We start from the raw sequence: 24,010 nt of genomic DNA, 5'->3' as shown, positions 1-24,010 counted from the left end.
TCTTCTCATCATATGGTCGTTCTCTGTCATCATGCCGTACTTTCTCGTTTCAACCTTGCCAATGTGGCCTTGCCGGCACTTGAACTATTCGGCTTGCCAATCTCAGAGGTGATCCACTCCCCAATCCTGCTCATCTCCTCCAGGTCTACGCCGGTTTCGACGCCGAGACTTTGCAGGCAATATACCAGGTCTTCTGTGGCCACATTTCCAGTTGCACCCGGACTGTATGGGCAGCCTCCTAAACCTCCCACTGCACTGTCAAACGTTCGTACGCCGCAGTCCAGGGATACCATCGTGTTGATAAGAGCTTGGCCGAAAGTGTCATGGAAATGCATCGCGATGTCTTCGGTTAGAATGCCGGCTTCACGGAGTGTCTGAAGCAGTTTGCGCGTTCGCGGAGCCGTGCCCATCCCGGTAGTGTCCGCGACGCTGATTTCGTCTGCGCCCATTTCCAACAGCGAAGCAGCAATTTCAGCCACCTTGTGGGGGTCTACATCCGGTCCTTCGAATGGACACCCCAGTGCTACGGAGATGTATGCACGGACGGCGTGCCCAGCCTTTTTGCTATCTGCTATCAGCGGCGCGAAGCGCTGCAAGCTCTCCTCGATTGAGCAGTTTGTATTCTTCTGACTAAACGACTCCGTCGCTGCCATGAATATGGATACCTCATGCCGAGGGATAGTGCCTTGTAGGCTTGCTGTGCCCTTCACCTCCTGATCAGCAGGCTGCTGCTCGTTCTTTGGTGATGCCGGTGGCGTCGGATAGCTGCCAACGTCCTTTGAGGAAGATCTCATCATCTTTAGGAAGCTCTCCAGGCCTTTGCTGTTTGGTAGTAGCCATTGATACGTGACCTGACTCTTTGAGCGTGGCGGAGTGGTCAGGACGGAGGCGAGCACCTCATCGGAAGCAGCCATCTTGATATCATCACTATCAGTTCGGTACATCGAGGAACATTGTTATACTCACTTGAGGTACCCATTTAGGATGTACAAAGGATCCTGCCTCAATCACACTCAAGCCAGTCTTTGCTAGCCTGTTCACCAACTCAATCTTGGTCGCCGCTGGTATACTTGTCTTCTCATTCTGCAATCCATCGCGAGGGCCTACTTCAACGATCCGAACATTGTCTGCTGAGACTCGGCAGGTGTTAGAGAATGAGCGGCGACACGAGAACGCCCTGAGTGATTCGTGCAATGGATGACGCATCCGCGGCATCGCCCTCGACGCGACAAACATCTTGCGGAAGAACAGGCGGAATATCTTGACACCCGCAACACTGTTGAGACTACATCCGCCAGGCTGGTGAACACTGCAGGTGGAAGTTGAATGTGCGATCCTCGGAGAACAAAGATGCTTGTGATGAGAGAGCTGAGACGTCACAGCGCGAGTGGGGAAACGGTTGTCAATGCTTTGCGCGCTTATTAGCGGCTCAATGGGATGCGCAGAGGACCGTGTTGGATAACTACCTAGGTACCTTGGACACAAATCATCCATAAGTTTGTGGGTACTTTAGGCTTCTCAATTCAATGCACGAACGCTTGATTTACTCGAGAGTTGTTGTACGAGAGACAATCATAGCTGCCATGGAGGTGTATTGGAGGCTTCATCGGCGACGCAGAGCGAGATGTTCTCGTATGCCAACCACAAGGACTACTAATGCTGTCTGATGCCATCCAATGAATAAACTTGGTATCTGATTTAAAAAATTGAGTTCTTTTGATTAGCACCCATGAGTATGCATGCCCAGGTGTGTGCCATTAGTCGACAGTCATGAAGTTGTGAATACTCGCGATTAGCCTTGACTCTGAGACGCGATCTCCTGCAACATTTCTCGCGTCGCAGCTAATGAATTCGAATCTCCATAAAGCGCTGCAATCAAACTGCCATCAATGCCAGGATATTCCTGCTGTAACGTTGCCACGTTACGATCGGCCTCACTCTCCGGTTTCTGCCGAGTCAATTCGAACTGCTCGATGGCCTCTCGCTGCTCTCCACGTTCGGACGCAGGCACGAAATCGGCTTCTTGAAACGTTGCAGTCTTGCGAGGAGCGGTCCCTGGTGGTGGTGGACCAGACGGTGGTTGATACCCGTGAGAAGCAGATGAATGTTGTTCAGATGGACGCACCCCGCCAACTGTATTGGTCTGGTACGGCGCGTTTGAATCGTACGGTTGATTGTAGTTTGGGTTGGGCATGTTGTGCTTCTACTCTCAGCTTTGCTTTGAAGTGCACCGTTGCTCGCTGGAGTAATGGTTGGCTAACGCTTTATCGTTGAGTCAGTGATACTTACAGAATCAAAGTGGACGGTGAACTTCTCTTTGTACAAAGTAATGTTGGCTCGCCGCATCAGGCAACATCCATGTTGCAGAGCACGAGTCCAAAGCTACGTCATTAGAGGAAAGGCACAGCACTGCCGAGCTCGAAACGCCGCACTGGATGGCCGCAGCAGCTTGCACATCTCACCATCGTGGATCCAACACCGGATGTAAATGCAGCGGTAGCTCACAGAACGCATCACATGCCTGCTGAAGTCTAGCTGTCTATCTCGACGCTTAATCCGATTTCAGGCCACCGAGTGCGTGTTCCTGCAGATGATTTGCTAATAGTCCAAGGTAGAATGATGTGATTTGCGCCGCTGCGGTGCTCACAAGCACAACATCAACCCTAAGAGGCATGGTTACGGCAACACCAGCTTGATCTACCGGCCATGTCAGCGTTCGAACGAGGCAATCATCTACGGGCAAGCTGACAGGCGAGAGAGAGTTGTCAAGTTTCATTGACAATGCTTCACACTTTCCGGCACACATTTATGATTTTGTAGCGCGTCTCAGACCAAGCACATGATGAAGACTGTGTGCATTGTCGGTGCTGGACCTGCCGGTCTTGTGGCGGCCAAAACTCTTCTGGGAACTAAGCAGTTTCAAGTCGTGGTATTGGAGAAGGCCAAAAGGGTGGGCGGCATATGGGCATTGGATCACAACACTCAAGATGGCTTCCTCAGCGCCGAGACACCTACAAACATATCCAAGTTCGCCGTAGGTTTCTCTGACTTCAGATGGGACAATCCGGATCTTGTGAGGAGCTTCATCGACGAGGGTCCTGAACGATCATCAAAACCTGCGGAAGTGTCCATGTTTCCAAAAGCATGGCAAGTAAATCGATATCTGGAGGCGTACAGGGCAAAGAACATTCCAGATGACGTGATTAGTCTGGGCATGGAGGTAATCGGCGCCGAGAGATTATGCAAAGGCAGTGAGGGCTATGCCTGGAAGGTGACGACACGAGATCACGATTCTAGAGAGGAGTCAAGAATCTTCGATCGCTTGATAATAGCTGCAGGCTTCTTCTCAAAGCCACGGCCATTGAGTCACAGCGTCAAGGTCGCGGCGGATTTGAACATCAAAGCAGTGCACAGTTCTGCGTTCAAGTCTCTTAAGGACCTCGCTCTGGATACGGTCACCCCGAAGCAACGAACAATCTTGATGCTAGGTGGCGGGAACTCTTCCGGTGAAGCAGCAGCAGCAGTGGCGCAGCAAATCTCTGACCTTTGGTATTCTCCTGAGTCAGGACGGGATCAAAAATTTAAGGATTTGAAAATAGTCCATGTGATTCCACGACCCTTCTACGCTGTGCCTCCATACGTGCCAGCTGATGGCGATGCCTGCTCAGTCATTCCGATTGACTTCCGGCTGTACGATCTTTCGAGACGTCCCGCAGGCACGATTGTCGGAGGAGGAGGCCGAGTCGCCGAGAAAGTCAAAGGATCAATTCATGACTCCCTGCAATCCATAATAGGAGGGAACCAGGCGGACCTAGGTAGTACTGCATTGTCGATTTCTCCTCACGAGCCGAGAGCGACAGCACATGTCGCGCTTAGCGAAAGTTACCCAGAATTTGTTCGCAGTGGTCTCATCCAAACCCTTCCGGGGAGAGTTGTGGCGCTCGAAATCGACGCTCAATGCGAGGCTCTTGCTCGGATAGTGGGTCCAACAGGCGATGCTAGCGTTGACAATATCGCAGCTGTTGTGTACTCCACAGGCTACTCTCCAGCTTCTGCATTGGAGTTTCTCTCTTACGACGTCAAGGCAATTCTCAAGTACGACCCAGACAACTTTCGACTACCAGTGATACTAGAAGGCTGGCAGACTATGAGTCACGAACTTCCAGATCTAGCATTCCTTGGATTCTATGAGGGCCCGTATTGGGGTGTCATAGAGATGCAAGCAAAGTTGATAGCACATCGGTGGACATCTGGTGAAGTTGCTGGCGCGCGGCCCCTTGAAGATGAAAATAAGATGCTGGATCTAAGAGAAGCCATGAAGCAGCGTGAGCTGGACGTTCCGCAGTACTGGTTTGGTGATTATCTTGGCTATCTCGATGAGATCGCGATGCATCTCAAGTTGGAAAGGAACGATAGACCCTTCAAGGCTCGCGAGGGCTGTACATCGCCAGCTAGATACCTATCGCCAGAGACTGACAAGACGGAAGCAGATTACATCGTGCAAGATCTGCACAAAGCCTGGCATGCTTTCCTCGAGCACGGCCGTGGTGTGCCTCGAGCGGCATTCCGAGCTCTGCAGGGCGACTGGGTCATGTCTCGCACCATCGACAGCGCACTGCCAAGTTTTCCGTCTGGAACGCTTGAAGGTGTGGCAAGCTTTCATCCTCGCTCCCCGTCCAAGGACAAGAGCAGTCTTGACTTTGATTTCGAGTATCTGTACATTGAGTCAGGCACTCTGAAGCTTTCAAATGGAGCATCAATGCCTGCCAAGAGGCGATATGTGTATCGTTATTCCGAGGCTCGGGATGAGCTTAGCGTTTGGTTCGTGAAAGCCGACAATGATCTCGAAGTGGACTATCTTTTCCACAACCTCACCTTCGCGCCGCCAGCAGAGGCGAGGCATGAAGGTGCTTGTGTTGCGAGAGCTGATCACCTCTGCGTCAAGGACATGTATTGGACAGAGTACCGGATGCCTCTAACGGGCATTTCGTTACACAGCTTCTCGAATAAGCATACAGTCAAAGGTCCGAGCAAGGACTATGTTGCTATGACCAGGTACAGTCGACATCCGAAAGACGTGTGATCACTTGAACTTCATATAGATAACTGACCAAATCTGGTCGTCTCCAATCATGCCAAATTCATTCGTGGTGAAACAACCACCTGTAGTCGTTTTCCATGTACAAGCGAATCATATTGGTCCCGCGTCCCGAGGAAGCATATTGTCATGAGAATGTGGAGCTTCCGATTCCATCATGCAATTCGACCTAGGTATAGCAAGCGTCGCCTGCCACATTCTGCCGAACCCTATAAGAACATATGTCGCTCTAATGGTCCGCCTGTACTCTTGCAACACGACGCATTCACAATGTCTCGATTCGTGTCGGGTGGCACTAATGACGAGGCTATCGAGCGTGATGAAGCATGGCTAAAAGCGCAACAGGCCATCGAAGCTGCGCATCGCGAAAAGGCCGAACTGGGCAAGCAAGAAGACGGCAAAAGTCTCTATGAAACACTTCAGGCAAACAAAGGTGGCTCTCTGCTTACATGAAAGCGTTGGCAAGGACACCATGTATTGACCATGCAGGTTGATGTCTAAGCCGCCAAACAGGAGCAATTTGAGGAAGCTCTGCGACTGCGCAACCAGTTTCGCTCTCTTGATGAGGACGAGGTAGCCTTCCTGGACAATGTGTTTGAATCGACCCGTGCGAAAGAGGCAGAGGTCAGGAAAGAGACGACTGAGCAGCTTCAGGCATTCCGCAAGCAACAGGAAGAGGCGGAAAAGTTCTCTCGGCAGGCCCTCGCGCCGACGAACCCGGACACGGTCGAGACAAGTTGGTCCACCGGCGCACGTAAGCGCAAGAAAGGCCGCTCTGAAGTGCTAGGAGGTGTGAAGCTCCGGAAGACTTCATCCACGGATATCCCAATACCATCGAACGCGACGGAGGCTGAGTCGCAAAAGGAGGGTGCTCCTGGTACACCGGACCTTGTGCGACCTCTTGCAGGCATCGATGAACGCACAGTAGGTCCGGATGACGGAAAGGCCGTCTCAGTGGAAGAAGGTGCAGAAAAGACACAGAAATCAGTTGATGTCCAGCCCACTGCGCCAACGCTACTTGGCCTTGGAGCCTATTCGTCCGACGAGGATGATGACTAGTTATACGTTGTGGAAGGTTAGGAGCGCATCAAGGCATGACTTGTGCGGTCCATGGAGGGTCTGCGAGCGTAGTGTTCTATCGCGTCGGGAACATGGCATAGTTGTAGCTCTCAAAACCATTCAGGCACGTCTACATCCTATCACTCACCAAGCTGTGAGAAGAAACTCAGGATAGCAAGCCAGACCAATTAATGTTGACTTTCAAGGGTATCACAAGCCCAATGCTAATGCAACAAATCTGTCCAAAGCCTCAACAACGCCAAGCTATGCATACATCTAAAAGACCAAAAGCTTCTCATTTGAGTTTCCGGCCATCGAATCCGTAATATCCTCCATATTTGCTCAGAATAGTGCCCAATTGAGGTACAATCTCGGCCTGGAAGGGTTCGAAAGGGACACTTTCACCATCGATGGAGATGAGACCGGCTGTCTGTCTGCCAGCACCGCCCAACCACTGGACAATCTGCTTTCGGAGGCGTCGGTTTTCCACCGGAGCGACGCGTGGCTTTATCCGGTAGGCTAGGACCTTTTGATATGCCACCTCAGGGTGATTGATGAGCGTTCCTTCTTCGACGCTCGTGAGCATGCGAAGAGCTGTGATGCTCGGTATATCTCCTGCTATGGTGAGAAGGTCCATCCGGCCATCGGAGGGTAGGGATGTGGAAAAGAATGGGAGGTCTGCGCTCATTAAGCACATATTCCCAACGTAGAAATTGCCGAGATTGGGCATGTCCTCGGTGGAAAATCCTGCCGGAAGATCGTCATTGACAGTTCCGTATTTCAGAGGAGGCAGCTGCGCGTCTTCCTGGTCTGACAACACTTCCGCCCGGCTCTCTGACAGTACATTCCGCAATCTATCGGCTTCTATTTTCTCAGCCGTCGCACGATATGCGTTTCGAATCTCGTTTTTGTCCTTGGTATCCACGAGCATCGAGACCTCAGCAGGGTAGATCGTCTTTCCCACAAGACGAACAAGAAATCCCCATGTAAATCGGAAGGAACCCATCCATCGCAGGGTCTCGGTCCCCAAATCACTTTCAGCTACGATGCCGACCGCTTGAGACAAGAAGCTATAAAACACCTCGGATCCCTGGCTGATCGCCATCAGATCGAGAGGCGCTCGAATGGCCTTGACCAACTCAAGCGCTGCGAGCGACGGAGATGCGGTCCCAGTAGTGTTCAAACTCATGGCATTTCCGCTGCCACATGGAATTTGAAACACTGCGATTTTTCGAAGCGCGAGCCTTGGACTGGGATGTTTTGCCAGCCCGTTAAAGACCTCATGAGGCAGACCATCACCGGAAGCACAAGCCACGACGTCGTATGCCTCGATATCCAGGTTTTTGGCAATTTCAATCGCGTGTCCGCGGTATGTAGTTTGCTCGACATCGATCTGACAATTGGCTGCAACCAGCACTGGTTCCACTTGTGTTGTCCATAATTTCTGCGCCTGACCCTGCCCTCCAAACGGGTTGATGAGCACCTTTATCCGCTTCTTCCGCATGACATTTGAAGGATACGCGCGATTCAGCAGTTGCTCCACCCATCGTTTCGCATGGTTATGTAGGCTTTTATCTGTGACCGCATAGCTGATCTGTTCCACTCGGCAAGATCCAGCTTTTCGCCCGGTGGGCTTCGTGTAATTTATCGCGACCTCGACATCGTCAAAGGCCGCCCAGAGGATGTTGTGGAAAGGAATGGCGCGAGTTGTCTTAGCGAGTTGTGGTAAGAGACCACCAAAGTTTGAGGCTGTACGTTTGTGCCGGAGTCCTTCGTCGAGAAGGATCAATGCATCGGTGCCCAGTGTCAAAGTAGCATTCCGGTCGACCGTCAAGACGGCTGTACTATCGGACACGGGGAGATCAGACGCGGCGGAGTCTTCGAACGGATTGCTGTTGTGGTGCTCTAAATTATTATTATCCATGACGATATCTGTATGAAAGAAACGACAGTAGGAAGAAAACTAGATAATGAATGGAATAAGAATACACTCAGGGTGAAAGAGGTGATGCGCGCGTGCGGATAGTTTCGTTGGCACATGATGTCGCAACGCGTATGTAGAGACGTCCAGCGGCTGCAGGGACAGCGACGGACCTTGGGTACCAAAGTGGTAGCGCGCTCCGAAATTATCTCGCTGTCCTTCGGTTCTGCGTCCGTGATTTCACCATTGTTCATACACTTCTGCTCGATCGCATTCGTGTAATGGGCAAGTCAGCGTTTCTGGGAGGACAAAAAAGAGCATTTATCTGTACATGAATGTATACACTTTTCAACTGCCACAGGCCTCTATTTGGTCTCGGTTGTTTCTTTCCCTTCCTCCTCCAACATGATTCGCCGCCCCTCAACTGTAAAGTACAAGCTACGTCCAGCAGATTCTAGGGTAGTCGTAACGCCAGCTCCGATTCCCTGCAAAGCCGCGACAAGCTGGGCGCGCAAACCGTCGAGGCCGCCCTGGATGGATCCTACCCATTGGACGCCTTCCGTATCAAACGCTTTGCCTTCAACGCGAGCACCTAGAAGCATAAGCTTCTGGAGGGCATTTTGGACTGGCGCCTCGTAGTAGCCCGGATTGGCCTTTCGTTTGGGAGCGGGAAAGGCGGGCGACGGGGCAAGAATGGATAGTGCAGCTCTTAGATGGGCGGTGGAAACAGTTGGCAGCGTGAATAACGCGATAGGACCCGAGAGCAGTGGCTCCAGGCCGTGCTTGGCCGTCTTGTTCCTTCTCCAAGCTGCGAGCCAGGCGTCCCGGGATAGTCCGTGGGTCAATTTGTGCTCCACAACCTTCTCTTGTACAAGACTTTGGGAGCTACCCGGAGCTGCTTGGGTGGCAGGTTGTGCTGATGCATCGGCATCAAAATTAGGATCCCAAAACTCGACAACCTTCAAGGCCGCCGCGAGAATTCCAGTTTGCACGACTTGTATCTTCGCTTCACTCCCAACATAGCTGACGTCTCCAACTTTTGCTTGTTCTTCGTCAACCTTACGCAGTGCTTGCGCCAGCTCCCTCCGTAAAGCCATGAACTCCGTTGCCTTGAGATTGTTGTGTTGGAATAGCAGTACCACTGGTGATGAGCGTAATAGCGACTGATATTGACGATTGAGTTGGGTCTTTCGGAATTCCGCAGGCTTGTAGGATGGCGGCTGTGTCGAAGGATATCGGGCGATCCGAGGCGCGTTCTGCGAAGGTCGTGGTACAGGCGGTGCAGAAGTCGGCGCTGTCGCTAACGAGGCATATCTACATTGTCGACAGATGTATTGTGTCCCCAACGATTGCAATTGTGCAGATTGCAGCCGCAGCCGAGGAGACATTGCGACGGCGCAGGAAGAGGCAAATCGATGTTCAAGACCAATGAGCCACTATGACAATGAACACTTCAGAATGCGGATCGGTGGCTGTTTGATGAATGGTCGTGTGCTTCGGATGGAAATTTGTGAATGCGATATGCACTCACTCCTGCGCCAGCATTTGAAATGGCAACGCGTGCAGCTGTGTATATCTCGCCGCGGAGGTGACCCCAGCTAACCCAAACCCTAGTTGGCCGAGCACAACTTTCCCAAATATTCGCATTGGTCCCGCGGTCAAGGATCTGTCATATGAATCAGACTGCCCGCCTACCTAGTTGAGGAGCAAAGTCCACCATTGTCTTTAGCGAAACAGACAGGCGGTGCTTAAACTTTGACATGGATGACTGATAGTATCTGTTCTTAACGCGCGTCGGCGGTAACCGTCCTCATCCTCTTGTTGTCCCAAGATAATACATTCGTTAGGCTCACAGTCTTCACAATGTCTTCAACGCCAGCCACCAATGGCGCAGGCCTTGTTTCCATCTCAACTCTGCTGAAAAGGCTCTCAACTGCCGAATCTGCCCGTGCTGTTCCACCACAAGAAGTCGCGGCGGCACTGGCATTGATCTTTGAGAATCGCATATCACCGGTGCAATTTTCTCTGCTTCTATGGGCCCTACATACTACCAATTTTGATCACCAGGCTGCTGTTCTTGCAGAATGTGCAGCGTCGATGCGAACGGCGGGCGCGCAGGCTGATAAAGCGGCACTGCAAGCCATTGTGAAGCGCAAGGCTCGCCAGGAGGGTGCATATGCTGGCGGATTGGTGGGCATCGGACGACCATTGATCGAAGATCGGTACTGATCGCGACTATAGTGTGACATTGTGGGCACGGGAGGTGATGGCCACAACACATTCAACATATCAACCACATCCTCCATCGTTGCGTCGGCTTTGCTCGTGATCGCCAAGCACGGCAACAACTCCTCGACGTCTCTTTCAGGTTCTGCAGATTTGCTTCAACATGCACCGACACCCCCGGTGATCGCAGCAACTACCGCAGGTAACATCTCTCAAATCTACGATCGTACCAACTATGCCTTCCTTTACGCTCGAGAGTGGCACCCAGGAATGAAGTATGGCGCCGCCGTCCGCAAAGAGATCCCTGTTCGGACGATTTTCAATCTACTGGGTCCCCTCGCAAACCCGTTGCATGATACCGGACTGGTAGAGGCACGGATTCTTGGCGTAGCACGCAAAGACATCGGCCAAAACTTTGCAGATGCGTTGCAACTCAGTGGCGCGAAGAAAGCAATGGTGGTGTGTGGCGACGAGAATCTTGACGAGCTCTCATGCGCAGGGCCGACACATTGCTGGTTCATCCACAGCAGTGATGGAAGCGTTGACGGGAGCGATCCGAAGACCACAATCACGACGATGACTCTGACCCCAGAAGACTTTGGACTGCCACGGCATCCCTTGGATGAAGTGCATGGTGGGAAGGGTCCGGCAGAGAACGCGGCCATTCTCATGAGAATTCTCCGGAATGAGATGCCTGCTGATGATCCGGTGCTTCAATTTGTCCTCCTTAACACCGCTGCGCTACTGACGGTCAGCGGAATTTGCGAGGCTGACGAGAGCAACATGGGACCCGGCGATGATGGAAAAGTCGTGCAAGAGCGTGGTCCTGGCGGACTTCGCTGGAAAGAGGGCGTGCGCAGGGCAAAGTGGTGCATCAAGAGCGGCAGTGCTTTGAAGCAATGGCAGGGGTTTGTGGAGGTCACCAACTCCTTGTCCTCATCCCTACCATAGATTAGAGGAGGTAGAACGAATAGATGGTTCCATGAAATGACAGTGACGACTATAGCAGAAAATAGACAGGCACGTGCACATTGATCGAGAACTGCAGGCGACGATGGTCAATACAGCAATTTCGCATCCCGACTCGTAGATGGATTCTGTGGTGTTGGCTATGTGCTCTGGACAGAAGAGTTCATATCAATGCAGCTGTGAGTGGAAGCACTTCGTTCTGCCCGTCTCTTTTGGGCAATGGCATTCCTGGAGGCCAGATATCTATGATAATACAATACTGTTGTCCAAGTGGTGACGACTGCGTATCTCAACTGTACACCGCAAGCACATCACTGTACTTGAGTAATAGAAACCTTTGAAGGACGCAGCGAGACGGGTTGTGATGTCATTGATCTTTGTGGACTGCAACCTGGAATAATTGGGATGAATGATGAAGGAGGCACGCACGGCACGGGAGGATCGTCAGCCCTGCCAAGCGCAATGTGGAGACGCGACGAGTGACCCGTGCAACGCCGTGTTTCAGGTTCCATTGATCTTCGACACTGGCATCAGCTGCGTCATGTTATGCCTTTTTTCACATTGTCTTCTTCCAAATCATCTCGAGGCTCGTGCAGATGGCGAGGGCGGTGTCATCGGCGATGGACGGGACCGCAAAGACGGTGCACCATTTTGTCGCTATTTGCCATTGTGTACGTAGCGACGTAGTGACGTTGTATGTACGTCTAGTATCTATACTGTATGTTGCATTGTGTGGTGATCTTCGTCGACTTCCGTCTCCTAGGTAGTTATTATCATATCACAAACCGCAAACCATAAGGACTCGGCCTGAACACCTGCCGTTCACAGCACCGTGCTCACCCACTCCTAAAACGGCGTTTTTCTGTTGTTGGCCAACAGCCCATCGTCGAAACATTTCTTCTCCTACGATGACGCCACGCTGTGGTTGTTTCATCGTACGCCTCCCAGCACCAGCCGGGCAGTGGACCCGTTCCATAGTTCTGCATCGTGATGGTGCTCCCCACGAGGCCAACGTCCAGGACCAGATTCGTGCCTTTCCATGAACATCGCACGTCTGATGCGACCTCGCGGCGTACATGACTACGAACGCCGCAGACATGTGCGCATGGCCTGATTGTGGTCACATTCATCTGAGGGCGGCACACGAAGATTGAAACTGACTTCCCAGGGCATATTGACGATATGCGACTCGTGCATGGTACCTAGGTCGTGATTCCTCCGTATCCTCGCTACCCTCATTTCTTGGCACTTTTGGCTGCGACCACGACGCGAATAGCTCGGAAGGAAGAAATTTCATGGTTGACAAGCGCGTCTTGGAGATGCGGTGATCCATATCTAGCTACCCGAGGGTACTGTCTGCCATGAACACGCCGTCACGTGGACGAATCTCGATCGCGGCGGAGACGTATTTGATGAGGATGAACATGCTGAAACTTCCTGATGGCAGCCATCCTGGTCGGGAGTATGAGACCTGGGAGATGCAGATGAAGTCATTACTCTCCGAATATGCGCCGTAATCTCGTCAGGGTGAGCTTCCGAGAGACGCATCCATCAACCTGAAGACGACCTTGGAATGATGGGGTAATTTAAAATTGAAAAGAGACTTGCGCGCCAACTACTCCTGACCAGCAATGGCAACGGCGGCCAAACCCTCCCCTCCTTCTTCCTTGCCTCCCCGAGTCCCCGGTGGGTTTCTCTCCTGTTTCCCCGTCGCGCCATTCCACTCTCACCTCGAGTCCAAGTGAGATAAACTCTTGCTATCGTACGTACATTTCTCCCATGTGTGAGTGATGAGTGTGGTTTAAGGAGGATTTTCATCCACCCAAGCCGTGCATGGATTTGCAGGCCTATCTACAGCATGAATTGGGTAGTGATCCACTCACATGCTGAGCTACTGTAGGTCGTAATTAAAATAACTTACTTCACCCGAGTCGTGCAGCAGGCTAATTGCCGGGCCGCCGCTGCTAACACGAAATCGGAAGCATAGCAGGGCACTTATCACTTAGTATTACCACCATCACGGAATATTGTGTTCTCATACCGTCTGACTCTCTCTTTCCTGGAGCAGCATCATTCCGGTCATCAGGCAGGTGGGAGTTCGATCGTAGGCAGAAGGAACATTTCGGTGTGGTAGTGGTGCATGATAACCTTGGAATGTGAAAATGAACATGGAAACCCACCTGGGCACCTACTAGGTACCTAGGTAGGTAGCGTGTGAAAAGTCGTTAATGACTATAGCCCTGGAGGTACCTGGTGCCTGACTACTGGGGTCGTATTGTACAGTAGGATGATGGATGGGATGCCCGCACAAGCCTCGTCTCCCACTGTAGTCTCTCTGCCTGTTCAAGTGTGTCCTATGATCTGTAGTCTCTCTCTCCACTCGACCTCGTATCATTGCAGTACGGTCTCTCATCCATCATCGGCAGGTCGCGTCACCAACACGAAACTTCATCCCTCGTTCACCATCGTCACTCCTTTCCACTGGCCATCAGGACATCACGTCGCCCGCCTCTCGTCCTCGCTGACATAGCCACATACCAACATTTCTTCGCGTGAGGTGAACATGTTCGGGACTCAGTGCGCATGAGGCGCGGCCGTTCGGACACAGCCCGTCTCCATCTCTGTACTCCATCTGACATTCCTTCTGGCCGCGCCTCATCGAGCCCAGTCACTCGTTCCTTACCGTCGTCACTCGCTCGTTGCTACCGTCACTCGTTCCCGTCCATCGGATACTAACACCTCAGTCCCTCCTCACTTCGCAAACCAATTCACGTCAACTATCGAACCCTGCGCATCTCGCATCTGTCTGCTACTGACCGAGTGCCGCCAAATTGTGCATGATTCTTTGAACAGGCGCCGCTGCAGCAGCTGCGCGCACAAAGCGCTTGTTTCTTCGCATTCCGATCTAGGAGGAGCTGTGGGAATTTCATTACACCTGGGCACCCTGCGCTTGGAAGGGCGACGCTTCGACGCTCTCGCGCCCTTTATTCTGTTTTACGAAATCAACGACCGCGATCTTCAGATAGACGGTACCGCGCGGGCTTTGGCGATTGCATCTCTGGGATCACCACCAAGTCGGTGCGCTTATATCCAACATACTCAGCTCGATATCGTGCTCAAAGTCTCCGCTGGCGGGTCATGTCGGTCCCCAAGCCGTTGTCGGCCCTCCGGGGTCGCTGCTCTACCATTCATGACAATTCTCTTTACGTCTTCTCCCCCGATGCCTTTCAATCAATACAACTTCGTCAGAATGCCACTTGGGTACAGATGCCCAATGGCACTGCGGTCGCCGGCGCGGCCTGTGCCAAAGTCTCCTCCGGTGGTAACGCAACCGATACAGCACTTTTCGTCATTGGGGGCGAAGCCACAGACAACACATACCGCGGACTTCAAAGATTCACCTTCTCCAGCAAGTCCTGGGAAACGCTCCCTGTCGTGGCAGATGTGCTGCAAGGACGGACAACTCATGGCGTGGCCTACTTGAGCGATTCTCAGTCAATCTTGATCTATGCTGGCTCGCAACCAGTCGCCCCTTCTGTTTATTCATCTCAAACCTTTTTGCTGTCAACAAAGCCGCCGTACAATATCGAATCCTATACCTCGGAAGCTCCGCCGCTGGCTGACCCGATCATACAGCCCTGGAACAGTAGCCACGCCGTGATGGTTGGTGGCTCGGCGTCCAACACAGATGTCTGGACTTTTGGACCCGTTGAGGGCTGGCAACGATACCAGACGGACTTGTCCAAACCATTGGATCCCGCGGATCGAGCGGTTGTATTGGACGGTAATGATGGTAGCAAGGTCATGAATATCCTTGACCTGCAAGCATCACCTAATACTGTTACTGGAGTTGTGCTGCAAAAAGCAGATGGCACTCCGGCCACCACCGGACAAACTGTTGGTGGTAGTGTCGTGCGCTCAAAGAAGAGCAAGCGTGATCTGACTTTGAGTAACTGGCCCGTGTACAACAGCACCAACGCTCCAACAGTGACGCGGGACGACAGCTCCATTGCCCGAGACACCCAATCGGGCCTGATAGCTATCGCAGGCGGAAGTACCATCTTGCCAGTAGCTCTGTTCGATCCGAACCAGAACAGCTGGCTCAACGCATCCACGTTTTTCAACGCCAAGAACCAGCAGCCGCTCATTCCGACATCAACCAGCACGACATCTGTATCAGCGACCGCGACACCAACGGCCTCCGCGTCATCGCCTGTTGCTCTGCCCGGAAGTGGTGACAATTCGGGCCACTCGGAAACACTCAGTACGGTGGGCATTGTTCTGGGCACGATCTTCGCCTTTGCTGCGCTCTTCATCCTGATTCTTATGTTCTTGCGCTGGCGCAGGCAGCAGGCGCTGAAGAACAAGGGCGCGGTTGACGAGAAAGCGAGTGCAGGCTTCCCAAACGATAGCGAGCGAGGGTTCCCACCTGCAATGATAGAAGGCGCTGCTGCCAATAGGGGACTAGTTCCACCAAACACAGATGGATTCAGAACGAATCATGATTCATTCGCAATTATAGCCAATAAATTCACCCCACCGCGGACAGCTGGCACTCATCAAACAAAAGACAGCTTTGACAGCACTGCCCGGTTGGTCAAGCCTAGAGATGAGATGACCACTGGCGAACCTTTGGAGATGACGGCCTTGCCCGGCCGGTCGCCCGTTGCTGGGTCGAACCTGGCGGTTCCTGGAGCCGGCCTGGACAATGGGGCTCGGGCAGGAAAGACGCGCAGCACCGGATGGTCGAGGTATTTTGCAACAAGCGAGGCGGCCAAAAGCAATCCTTTGTCGCACATTCCTTCCGTGTACATCAAGTCTCACAATGACGAGAACGCGGGCGAGGGCCTTCAATCCAATCGCACATCTCAATTATCTCGCATACCCTCCTCTTCGATCATGGCACCGCTAGATCTTGATTTCGCTCGGGACGGAGACGGTCAACGACTGTCACATGTTGCCTATAGTTCGCCGTCATTCGCCGACTCTCGAGAAGACCTCGCAAAGCTGGGCAGATCGATAGACCTGGAGCGAGGCCAAAAAGCGTCCATTGTTAACCCGACGAGGAAATCACACAGTCAAAGTTTTAGTTCTTATGGAGATCGGTCAACTCTAAGCAGCACCATGACCAGCGACTGGTACACAACCTCGGCGCACTCGGCTTGGTCACCAACCAGATCTTCATTTAAAGATCATTTGAATGATCGGCCTGGCAGCAGCAGCACCCACGCGAATAGCGTCTATAGTATTAGCGATCGGCCTAGGCCTTCTCAATCGCGCGGAAAGTCACCAGGCTTCTTTCCTGGTACTGGGACGTCCTATCGGCCTCCTCGATCGTCACACAAGGTCAAGATGAGCCACGCAGCAGGTCCCACATCTGCATGGGCTTCACATGACATCAACCATGATGCACCATTGCCTCCGCCGCCTGTTGCGAAGGCCGAAGATCGTGCCATCACCGCAAAGGATGCTACAGGTTCAGATGCCGCACCCTTTCAGCAGCACCAGCCATCAAAATCTGTTGCATCAGACATGAGCTGGGTGAATCTTGATCTCAACAAGCCAAACGCTTAAACACATTTCAGAACGCAATATCTGTACATAATCCTGCCTTCGCTGTCTTTGAAGCCTGCTTCGCTTCCTCTGGCCCGTTTGGATATCATGCTCCAAGCTCCGTCCTGCTTCAAACTTGCTCACCTGATGGTGGATCCGATACCGAAGCAAACTCGATCTGAAGCGATCAGGCCATGACTGCTCTCCTTGACGCCAGACGTGATCACGGCCTTTCCATCTCTCGATAGTCCGTTCAGGGCTTCTTTCAAACCTACTCATGCATTTCATTGTGGTCTGGGGCATTTCCATACGCGCATAGCCGAATCGTTCTTACGGCGGCCCCCCAAACGAACGCTTTCAGCCTAAGGGCAAACTTTTGTGTATCATTTCTCTTCCGCGGCATCTCCCCCGCTAATAACGATCATTCATCATGCCTTCATATCCAGCGACGGACGTTTCAGTGCCGTCGAAGCAAAGCGGGAAGGCAGCTTTTAGATTACACTCTGTGCTGTCAACGAGCCGGAGCTTTCCAGTGTAAATAGATAATGTTTCATACATTCGGCCATGATCAAATGGCGTAACAGCCTTGAGTACCTCTCGTACCGCTCTTGCTCCTTGGACTCTATCTCGAGTCGTTACTTCCTTCGTGCTTGACTCCAGCGAACAAAGTTCGCCCGACAGGCTTTGTGCGCCTCGCCTCCTGTCAAGGTGTGACGGACCGTACATTTATAGCCACAGAGACGGTAGCTAGCCCAGCACATCGATCCCACCTATTGCACCGGTGCACCTTGATGTCCTGCCCATGATCTTGTCGTATCTGAGATTTAGTAGATCACAAACTCCTTCCACACCACTTCCTCTATAGCTTCGCCTTATCACTCCTCTCCACCTCCAGCCGAATCGCCTCCCGCAACTGCCCAGCCAGAACCTTAGCCTCATCATCGTCCAGGTCCTCCCGCGTGCCCCGACCAAACATCTTCCAACTCTTTAACTGCTCCACATCGCCGCCCTTGCCCTGACCCTTGACCGGACGCCGTCGGTCCTCCTGATACCGCGGAATCAGGTGGAAGTGGATATGCGGAACCACCTGCGCCGCCCGGTGCCCGTTGTTCTGCACCACGTTCCAGTCCTCGACGCCCGTGACGGCGCACAGCGCCCGCGATACCACGGGTAGCCATTGGCCCAGTGCGCGCGCGGATTCCTCGGCGTCAGAGGGCGGCCGTCGCGGCTGCCAGAGCTGATTGGGAGGAGTGCTGGGAGGTGGCTCGCGGAGGTCGGAGAGTTTGGTGTAGTGCTGTCGTGTCGTGAGGAGGATATGGCCGTGAGCCATGGGCATGATGTCGAGGAAGGCGAGGACGTAGGGCGTCGAGAGGATGAGGTGGCATTGCGGCGAGAGCAGCTCTGGGTTGGGATCGGATGGAATCGGTGTGTTCGTGCTGGGTGGGTACGTCGCGCCGATGGTGCAGAATGCGCAGGTTTCGGCGTACCGAGGATCAGAAGCGGACGTCATTGTATTATGCGTGGACCTGTCCGGGACGAGACCCAGGGATATCTTCTTGATGCGGGCGAGGGTAAGACGCTGATTCGGACGGCGAGTCAATGGAAGAATGGTGCTGAGTGGCGGAGTTTGCGGATTTAGGATTGCCAAGTTCTGGATGGGGGTTTTTTACAGGGCTACCTAGGTACCAACCTTGGAAGGTATGACTTCTGACAGGCATGCCCGTGTGCACATAGGCACACTCGTCACCAGATCGCCAATGTCCCGAATAGTCGAGGTAGGGATGAGGCGTGATGCAAGATAATCTTTCCACATTCTGTCACGTTTGCCGGTCGACAGAAACGTGTAAATACAGGGAGTAGCTTGGGCGAAGCTGAATCATATCAACTTCAATAATCGTACAGAAGATCTAGGCAGACTTTTTGCTGCGAGAGACACAGGACGCATTATGTCACTGTCTGATAGTACATGATAAATCGACTGCATTCACCACAGCCAGCCAAATATACAAGTCCACTTCTAACCTTTCCCCTTGACACGTGCGCAGATTACCTCTTTGACGTCCTCCGCTTGCCGTGATTCCGAGGACGCTCTGTGACGACATATTTGTTCGGGTTCCGCTTTCTCCTCGTTTTGTAACCTCCTTTGGCCTGGATATTATGTTAGTCCGAAGATTTCAGAAATGTTAGAAGATCGCTGCTTACCGGAGTGCCCCAGATTGACACAGGGTGTACGTTACCCTTGCTCTTACCACGACCACCACCGTGAGGATGGTCGACTGCGTTCATTGCAAGACCACGGACGGTTGGTCGAATGTTCAGCCATCGACTGCGCCCGGCCTTACCAAGTTGTCGAAAGTGGTGGTTGGGGTTGCTGACCACGCCGACAGTCGCACAGGCGTCCTTGTCGAACTTTCGCACCTCTCCACTTTGCAATCTAAGGATGACTTGGAAGCCAGTGGATCGATCGCCCTTGCCAACGACCGTAGCGAATGTCCCAGCGCTACGACAGAATACGCCACCACCGGACACCCGGGTGCAGACGTTATATACTTGTGTGCCAACTGGAATCAAACGCAGCGGCAGACAATTGCCTCTGAAACAAGTCTTTGCAGCCAAGATTCCTGGATCGATGACACCTCCCATGCTCTGTAACAAGGCCTCCGGGATTCCCGATCGAAAAGATTCAACCACATCACCAGCTCGCATTCCCTCTGCGGCAATGATATAGCTCTTGACTTTAGTCGTTGGATGCTCGATGAGTGCCAAGTGCGCGGATCTGTTGGGATCGTACTCGATACGCTCGACCACATGTCCACCGGGTTCCTTTCGCTCGTAGTCCACCATCCGGATCCGTCGCCTGTGACCACCACCGTGGTGACGCATTGTGATTCGACCACTGTTATTCCTGCCTCCCTTTCCTTGCCCAATTTTGGGGAAAGTGAGCTTTTTATAAGGTCTGCCCTTCCATAAATGGTCGTTGATGGGTCGGCGTAGATGTCGTGTTCCAGGAGTTCGTGGCTTGTATGTCCGCATGGTCGCGCTACCTTTGGCCTCACGCCGGGACTGTGGAGACGTTGAAGGCATCCCGAATGTGATGCCTTCATTCGTGGGCGCCGCATCGAGCGTGCTCGGAGCAATGGTTGTTGCAGTGGCATATGTCCTTATGCGGTTTGTGAAGAAGTTCCGACATTGATCGCAAATCGATTTCTGCAGGCGCGCCTGCAGAATTGCCATCTTGGCTGTGAGATGCTGACAGCGATGCCCCGATCAACCGTGGATTTCGTGTGATGCCGTGATGAAATTCAATGCAACGCCAGCTGGGAGGTTCACCACTAATTGAGCTGGACAGCTTTGCCCGGACATTCGCTTGTCAACTAATTCTGGCGAGGGCCGCTCCTGATGCATCACGTGCCTGGCTCGGCACAGTTGCTGTAGAGCGCGAGGCGCGCGAGAATTCACAAGTCACGTGGCTCAATTCGACGCGGTTGCTCCGGACAACCATCGTGCGGAAGCTTGTTCGTCACGACGAAACGATCACGAAACCGGTCCGCTTCGGTCACTGGGAAGGGTGAAGGGTAAAGGGTATCAGCAGATATGGCACTCTTTTTCTCCCAAGGACCGAGAAATTCGGCGTTTTGGGAATCGTTCAACTGCCTCTGCCGATGCTCCTTGGATTGGGGGCCGGGTGCAGCTGTGCGCGCTGGACAATTTCCCTTGGAGGTTGACTGCGATGCGAGTCGCGTCCGTCGCGCGTGTGCAAATCATCACCCCAGCGTCATCGTCACCTGCCACTTTCTTCGGGCGTGCCCTGAGCTTCGAGCGAGCTGGAGTACAATATCGGCATCTGCGCGCCTGCCGTTGACGAAAATTCCAACCTCGCGGCATCATCGAGACTTCCTATCATGTATGTTCCTACAGTATGTCATGTAATTAAGAACACCTGGGCAGGCGTAAATAGCATTTAAGGATACCTACGTAGGCATGCAGAAGTGCGCACACAGGATTGTGCTCAATGGATAGACGAAAGAAACATATAGGAACTGGAGCCGTCTCCAGCTACGGTCTCCGAAAATCTCCACAAGATTGGATGCATTTCTCAACCACGTGTGATTGTGAATCGCAGTGCACCGACGGCCCGGAATGGAGACCCAGACAATCATAGCGGATATGACGGTTCATAACGATTGATCAGGGAAGCAACCTGCAAAGCTGGAATAACAACGATGAGTGTGCAGGTGTTCATGGATATGGTACCACCACAAAAACCTCGGAATCATTTAATCTGAGAGCGCATCGGGAGAGAAACGCGTGTGGTGGTGTTGAGTGGAGGACGTGCGGGCTTTGTTTGGGACGCAAGTATGATGATCTAACGCTCCATCTGCTGTCTCCCGTCTGTTAGGTGCAGCGGGCACAGACTCGTAGCGGAGAGGAAGAGGGAGAGGGAGAGACGCGTGCTTGCTTGGCTGTTGTTGTACGTAGAGTTAAAAATCCCGTCCATTCGCGTGTCATCGCGGCCAGTGCCAGCGCCAGTGCGCTGCCAGCCCGAACCTGCCTGTACCCCATAACAACCGAGACCTGCCTGCGTTCGTTCATTCATATACATACATCACTGTCCAGCTGCTCCACCAGCCTCGCAGCCCGTCCTTGCTTCCCGTCTCGAGGTCTAGAGTGACAGACAGAGCGAAAGAGAGAGCAGTTACCTTTCTATTCAGGAAAAACACCATCTCGACACGTCCGCCTCGTTGACATCTAGCACCATCGCACCGCTCTATCCAGTCTCAGAGCTGCGGCGCGTGTGTCATTCTACTACCTAGCAGCATCTCACATCCCGCTGCGAGCATTCACCAACCCATTGGCAGCCTTTGCATGTTATGTTGATATTTTCGCCAAACAACACCACCTCCGCAAGTACAATCATAACAATATCAACACGACGTGACGAGCAGGTCTCCAGCACGTTACAGGCATCTGTGCTTGTGCATACCTAACTGCGAGTGAGTGCAGCGACGCGATAACAATCTGTCACTACGCGAAAATGCCTGCTGACTAGGGCGTGTGCAGCTAGCCAAAACATACACTCGTCAACGTCAAACATTCAACAACACACGCATAACCTCCGATCATAATCTTCCCTCTTCACATAGGGTCACCATGCCTGCGGTATGTGCACGATCTCCGCATGTTATTGACGCGTCGACAGAAGGAATGTTACTGACACCACAGCAGGCAAGGACTGTAAGGCGGACCGTGACAGATGAAAATGCCGAGAATGTCGCTTCAACACGCCTGACGCGTGCCAAAGCTGCTGCTCTGACTGACGGTGCCGTCGGCGAACCACCAAAGAAGGCGTTGGCTACAAAGGCATTGACGCGTAAACGACCTGCACTCGAGAACATCAGCAATATCGCGAAGAAGGACCCTTCAGATGCTGGCAAGGACACATTGGGCAAGACTGCCCTCTCCAAGGCTGCTAAGCCAGCGGGTATCCAAAAGGCACAAGCCCGGACGACTACAACCCGCACCGTACTTGGTCAGAAGGCAAGCAACACAACTACTTCCGACACGAAACGACCTGCCAGTGGCTCCGGCGTCAATGTACAGATCGCAAAGAAGCGCAATACCTCGGCCACCAAGCCCAAGCGACCTGTTGAGGTCGAATTGGAGGAGGAGGACGCCTCAGAGAATGTACCGCCGACCAAAGCTAGCGTCAAGCCCGCCGAGTTAAAGGCGCACGTCAAACCTGACATGGCCCATGTCGACCTTTTCGACATCGAAGACGACGAGGCCAAGACTTTCGAGGAACTGATCAAGGAGGCCAAAGACCTTGACTCCGAGGACCTGGGTGACCCATCTATGGTTGCTGAGTACGTGCATGAGATCTTTGACTATCTGAAGCAGGTCGAGATGACCACGCTTCCTAACGCGGATTACATGGACAAGCAACCCGAGCTTGAGTGGAACATGCGCGGTATCCTCGTCGATTGGCTTTTGGAGGTACATGCACGCTTCCGTCTTCTGCCCGAGACCCTCTTCCTCGCCGTCAACATTGTCGATCGCTTTCTCTCGTCCAAAGTCGTCCAGCTTGACCGCCTGCAACTGGTCGGCATCACTGCCATGTTCATCGCGTCCAAATACGAAGAGGTGATGTCGCCACACGTGAGCAACTTCGTTCACGTCGCCGATGAGGGCTTCAAGGACTCGGAGATATTGTCTGCCGAGCGGTTCATCTTGACCACATTGGACTATGACTTGTCATATCCCAACCCCATGAACTTCCTTCGCCGCATCTCCAAGGCCGATAACTATGACATTCAGACTCGTACCCTTGGCAAGTATCTCCTGGAGATCGGGTGTCTCGACCACCGCTTCATGAAGTACCCACCCTCTCAGATTGCCGCCGCCGCCATGTACTTGGCGCGTCTTGCGCTCAATCGTGGAGAATGGGACGCCACCCTTACCAAATATGCCGGTTACACCGAGGCTGAAATTGAGCCGATCTTCAAACTCATGGTCAACTACCTGGCATCTGACGTAGTACACGAAGCCTTCTTTAAGAAGTACGCCAGCAAAAAGTTTCTCAAAGGTATAGTTGCATAACGCTCTGTTAGATCGAACATGACTAATCATTCACAGCTTCCATCGTCCTCAAGCATTGGGCCGAGCGTTGGGGAGCGAGACTCCTCGGTGCCGACTTTGCTCCCAGCAGGAATGGTGGCAAGACGCCTCGAGTATCAATTTGATTTATTTCATACTCGAAAGGTCTGCCTGGGTGCCACACACACCCAATGCCCATGTCGCTTGCCGCCTCATTGCTGCATTCGTGCACAGAAGTGGCGGCGACAAGGGAACCCGCAGAGCACGAAAGTCGAGGTGTCTGGACAGACAGCACCCAGGATCGTGCACCGTCCATTCCACCGAGCTGTGCGTGGCGGCGGCATGTCACCTTGATGCCGTCGTACCTATAACCACGATGATCGGATTATGAAAGTTTTGTATACATGCCATCTAGGTTGGTTGAGAGCAAGTCCGCTTGCGACGACCGTGGATTGGCCTTCAGAGTGCGAAGCGATGGCTCATGCGCTCGCTACTTCACCCTCCCAAAGGAGGTGTATGTCGGAGTTCAAGGCGTCAAAGGAGCGGGTGCTGTGTTCGTTCTCAGTGCGGATCAGCTCCCTTTTAATGCT

General features: G+C 52.9%; 11 protein-coding genes across 11 annotated transcripts; 5 read left to right on the top strand and 6 right to left on the bottom strand.

Annotated features, from left to right (window-relative positions):
• Window positions 1–29: 29 nt before the first annotated feature.
• Window positions 30–1,585, bottom strand: K489DRAFT_389780 (aldolase; the record flags this gene model as incomplete). The annotated part of the gene is made up of 3 exons (XM_033606541.1): window positions 30–914; window positions 967–1,177; window positions 1,548–1,585. The coding sequence occupies 3 exons, from the start codon at window positions 1,583–1,585 to the stop codon at window positions 30–32; spliced, it is 1,134 nt and encodes a 377-aa protein (XP_033458108.1).
• Window positions 1,560–2,569, bottom strand: K489DRAFT_382108 (uncharacterized protein). The gene has a single exon (XM_033605297.1). It carries the CDS (start codon window positions 2,192–2,194, stop codon window positions 1,793–1,795), a length of 402 nt encoding a protein of 133 aa, XP_033458107.1. The 5' UTR covers window positions 2,195–2,569; the 3' UTR covers window positions 1,560–1,792.
• On the top strand, window positions 2,480–5,192 carry K489DRAFT_382107 (FAD/NAD(P)-binding domain-containing protein). The gene has a single exon (XM_033605296.1). It carries the CDS (start codon window positions 2,840–2,842, stop codon window positions 5,081–5,083), a length of 2,244 nt encoding a protein of 747 aa, XP_033458106.1. The 5' UTR covers window positions 2,480–2,839; the 3' UTR covers window positions 5,084–5,192.
• Window positions 5,193–5,368: 176 nt separating this feature from the next.
• K489DRAFT_372016 (uncharacterized protein) lies at window positions 5,369–6,157 on the top strand (the record flags this gene model as incomplete). The annotated part of the gene is made up of 2 exons (XM_033603293.1): window positions 5,369–5,531; window positions 5,601–6,157. The coding sequence occupies 2 exons, from the start codon at window positions 5,369–5,371 to the stop codon at window positions 6,155–6,157; spliced, it is 720 nt and encodes a 239-aa protein (XP_033458105.1).
• Window positions 6,158–6,452: 295 nt separating this feature from the next.
• K489DRAFT_322321 (uncharacterized protein) lies at window positions 6,453–8,081 on the bottom strand (the record flags this gene model as incomplete). The annotated part of the gene is made up of 2 exons (XM_033601618.1): window positions 6,453–6,587; window positions 6,648–8,081. 2 exons carry the CDS (start codon window positions 8,079–8,081, stop codon window positions 6,453–6,455), a joined length of 1,569 nt encoding a protein of 522 aa, XP_033458104.1.
• Window positions 8,082–8,452: 371 nt separating this feature from the next.
• Window positions 8,453–9,403, bottom strand: K489DRAFT_294406 (uncharacterized protein; the record flags this gene model as incomplete). The annotated part of the gene is made up of 1 exon (XM_033600274.1): window positions 8,453–9,403. A coding segment is annotated over one exon (951 nt), but the record flags the coding sequence as incomplete, so codon positions are not given.
• Window positions 9,404–9,759: 356 nt separating this feature from the next.
• Window positions 9,760–11,512, top strand: K489DRAFT_382104 (uncharacterized protein). The gene is made up of 2 exons (XM_033605295.1): window positions 9,760–10,268; window positions 10,320–11,512. Exons 1-2 carry the CDS (start codon window positions 9,942–9,944, stop codon window positions 11,253–11,255), a joined length of 1,263 nt encoding a protein of 420 aa, XP_033458102.1. The 5' UTR covers window positions 9,760–9,941; the 3' UTR covers window positions 11,256–11,512.
• A 2,899-nt stretch (window positions 11,513–14,411) lies between these two features.
• K489DRAFT_372012 (uncharacterized protein) lies at window positions 14,412–16,847 on the top strand (the record flags this gene model as incomplete). The annotated part of the gene is made up of 1 exon (XM_033603292.1): window positions 14,412–16,847. One exon carries the CDS (start codon window positions 14,412–14,414, stop codon window positions 16,845–16,847), a length of 2,436 nt encoding a protein of 811 aa, XP_033458101.1.
• A 347-nt stretch (window positions 16,848–17,194) lies between these two features.
• Window positions 17,195–18,494, bottom strand: K489DRAFT_382101 (zinc-binding protein of the histidine triad). The gene has a single exon (XM_033605294.1). The coding sequence runs from the start codon at window positions 18,334–18,336 to the stop codon at window positions 17,686–17,688; it is 651 nt and encodes a 216-aa protein (XP_033458100.1). The 5' UTR covers window positions 18,337–18,494; the 3' UTR covers window positions 17,195–17,685.
• A 324-nt stretch (window positions 18,495–18,818) lies between these two features.
• On the bottom strand, window positions 18,819–20,300 carry K489DRAFT_382100 (ribosomal protein L2). Its single transcript, XM_033605293.1, has 2 exons — window positions 19,029–20,300; window positions 18,819–18,974 (listed from the first exon to the last, which is right to left on the bottom strand). Exons 1-2 carry the CDS (start codon window positions 20,058–20,060, stop codon window positions 18,873–18,875), a joined length of 1,134 nt encoding a protein of 377 aa, XP_033458099.1. The 5' UTR covers window positions 20,061–20,300; the 3' UTR covers window positions 18,819–18,872.
• Window positions 20,301–21,977: 1,677 nt separating this feature from the next.
• Window positions 21,978–23,566, top strand: K489DRAFT_411465 (A/B/D/E cyclin; the record flags this gene model as incomplete). Its single annotated transcript, XM_033607806.1, has 3 exons — window positions 21,978–21,986; window positions 22,053–23,409; window positions 23,460–23,566. The coding sequence occupies 3 exons, from the start codon at window positions 21,978–21,980 to the stop codon at window positions 23,564–23,566; spliced, it is 1,473 nt and encodes a 490-aa protein (XP_033458098.1).
• Window positions 23,567–24,010: the final 444 nt, after the last annotated feature.

Source organism: Dissoconium aciculare, assembly GCF_010015565.1.
Source record: "Dissoconium aciculare CBS 342.82 unplaced genomic scaffold K489scaffold_9, whole genome shotgun sequence".
Taxonomy (NCBI): Eukaryota; Fungi; Ascomycota; class Dothideomycetes; order Mycosphaerellales; family Dissoconiaceae; genus Dissoconium; species Dissoconium aciculare.
The sequence above is the reverse complement of the archived record's forward strand: the minus strand, read 5'-3'. Positions and strand labels throughout refer to the sequence as shown.

What these genes read in the sequence shown, in the direction of transcription:
- K489DRAFT_382108 (XM_033605297.1), bottom strand. Translation starts at nt 2,194, where the DNA reads ATGCCCAACCCAAACTACAATCAACCGTACGATTCAAACGCGCCGTAC.
- K489DRAFT_382107 (XM_033605296.1), top strand. Translation starts at nt 2,840, where the DNA reads ATGATGAAGACTGTGTGCATTGTCGGTGCTGGACCTGCCGGTCTTGTG.
- K489DRAFT_382104 (XM_033605295.1), top strand. Translation starts at nt 9,942, where the DNA reads ATGTCTTCAACGCCAGCCACCAATGGCGCAGGCCTTGTTTCCATCTCA. An exon ending in GTGCATATGCTGGCGGATTG is followed by an intron (nt 10,269 to 10,319) that starts GTGGGCATCGGA and finishes TCGCGACTATAG; the next exon opens with TGTGACATTGTGGGCACGGG.
- K489DRAFT_382101 (XM_033605294.1), bottom strand. Translation starts at nt 18,336, where the DNA reads ATGACGTCCGCTTCTGATCCTCGGTACGCCGAAACCTGCGCATTCTGC.
- K489DRAFT_382100 (XM_033605293.1), bottom strand. Translation starts at nt 20,060, where the DNA reads ATGGCAATTCTGCAGGCGCGCCTGCAGAAATCGATTTGCGATCAATGT. An exon ending in TGTCAATCTGGGGCACTCCG is followed by an intron (nt 18,975 to 19,028) that starts GTAAGCAGCGAT and finishes CATAATATCCAG; the next exon opens with GCCAAAGGAGGTTACAAAAC.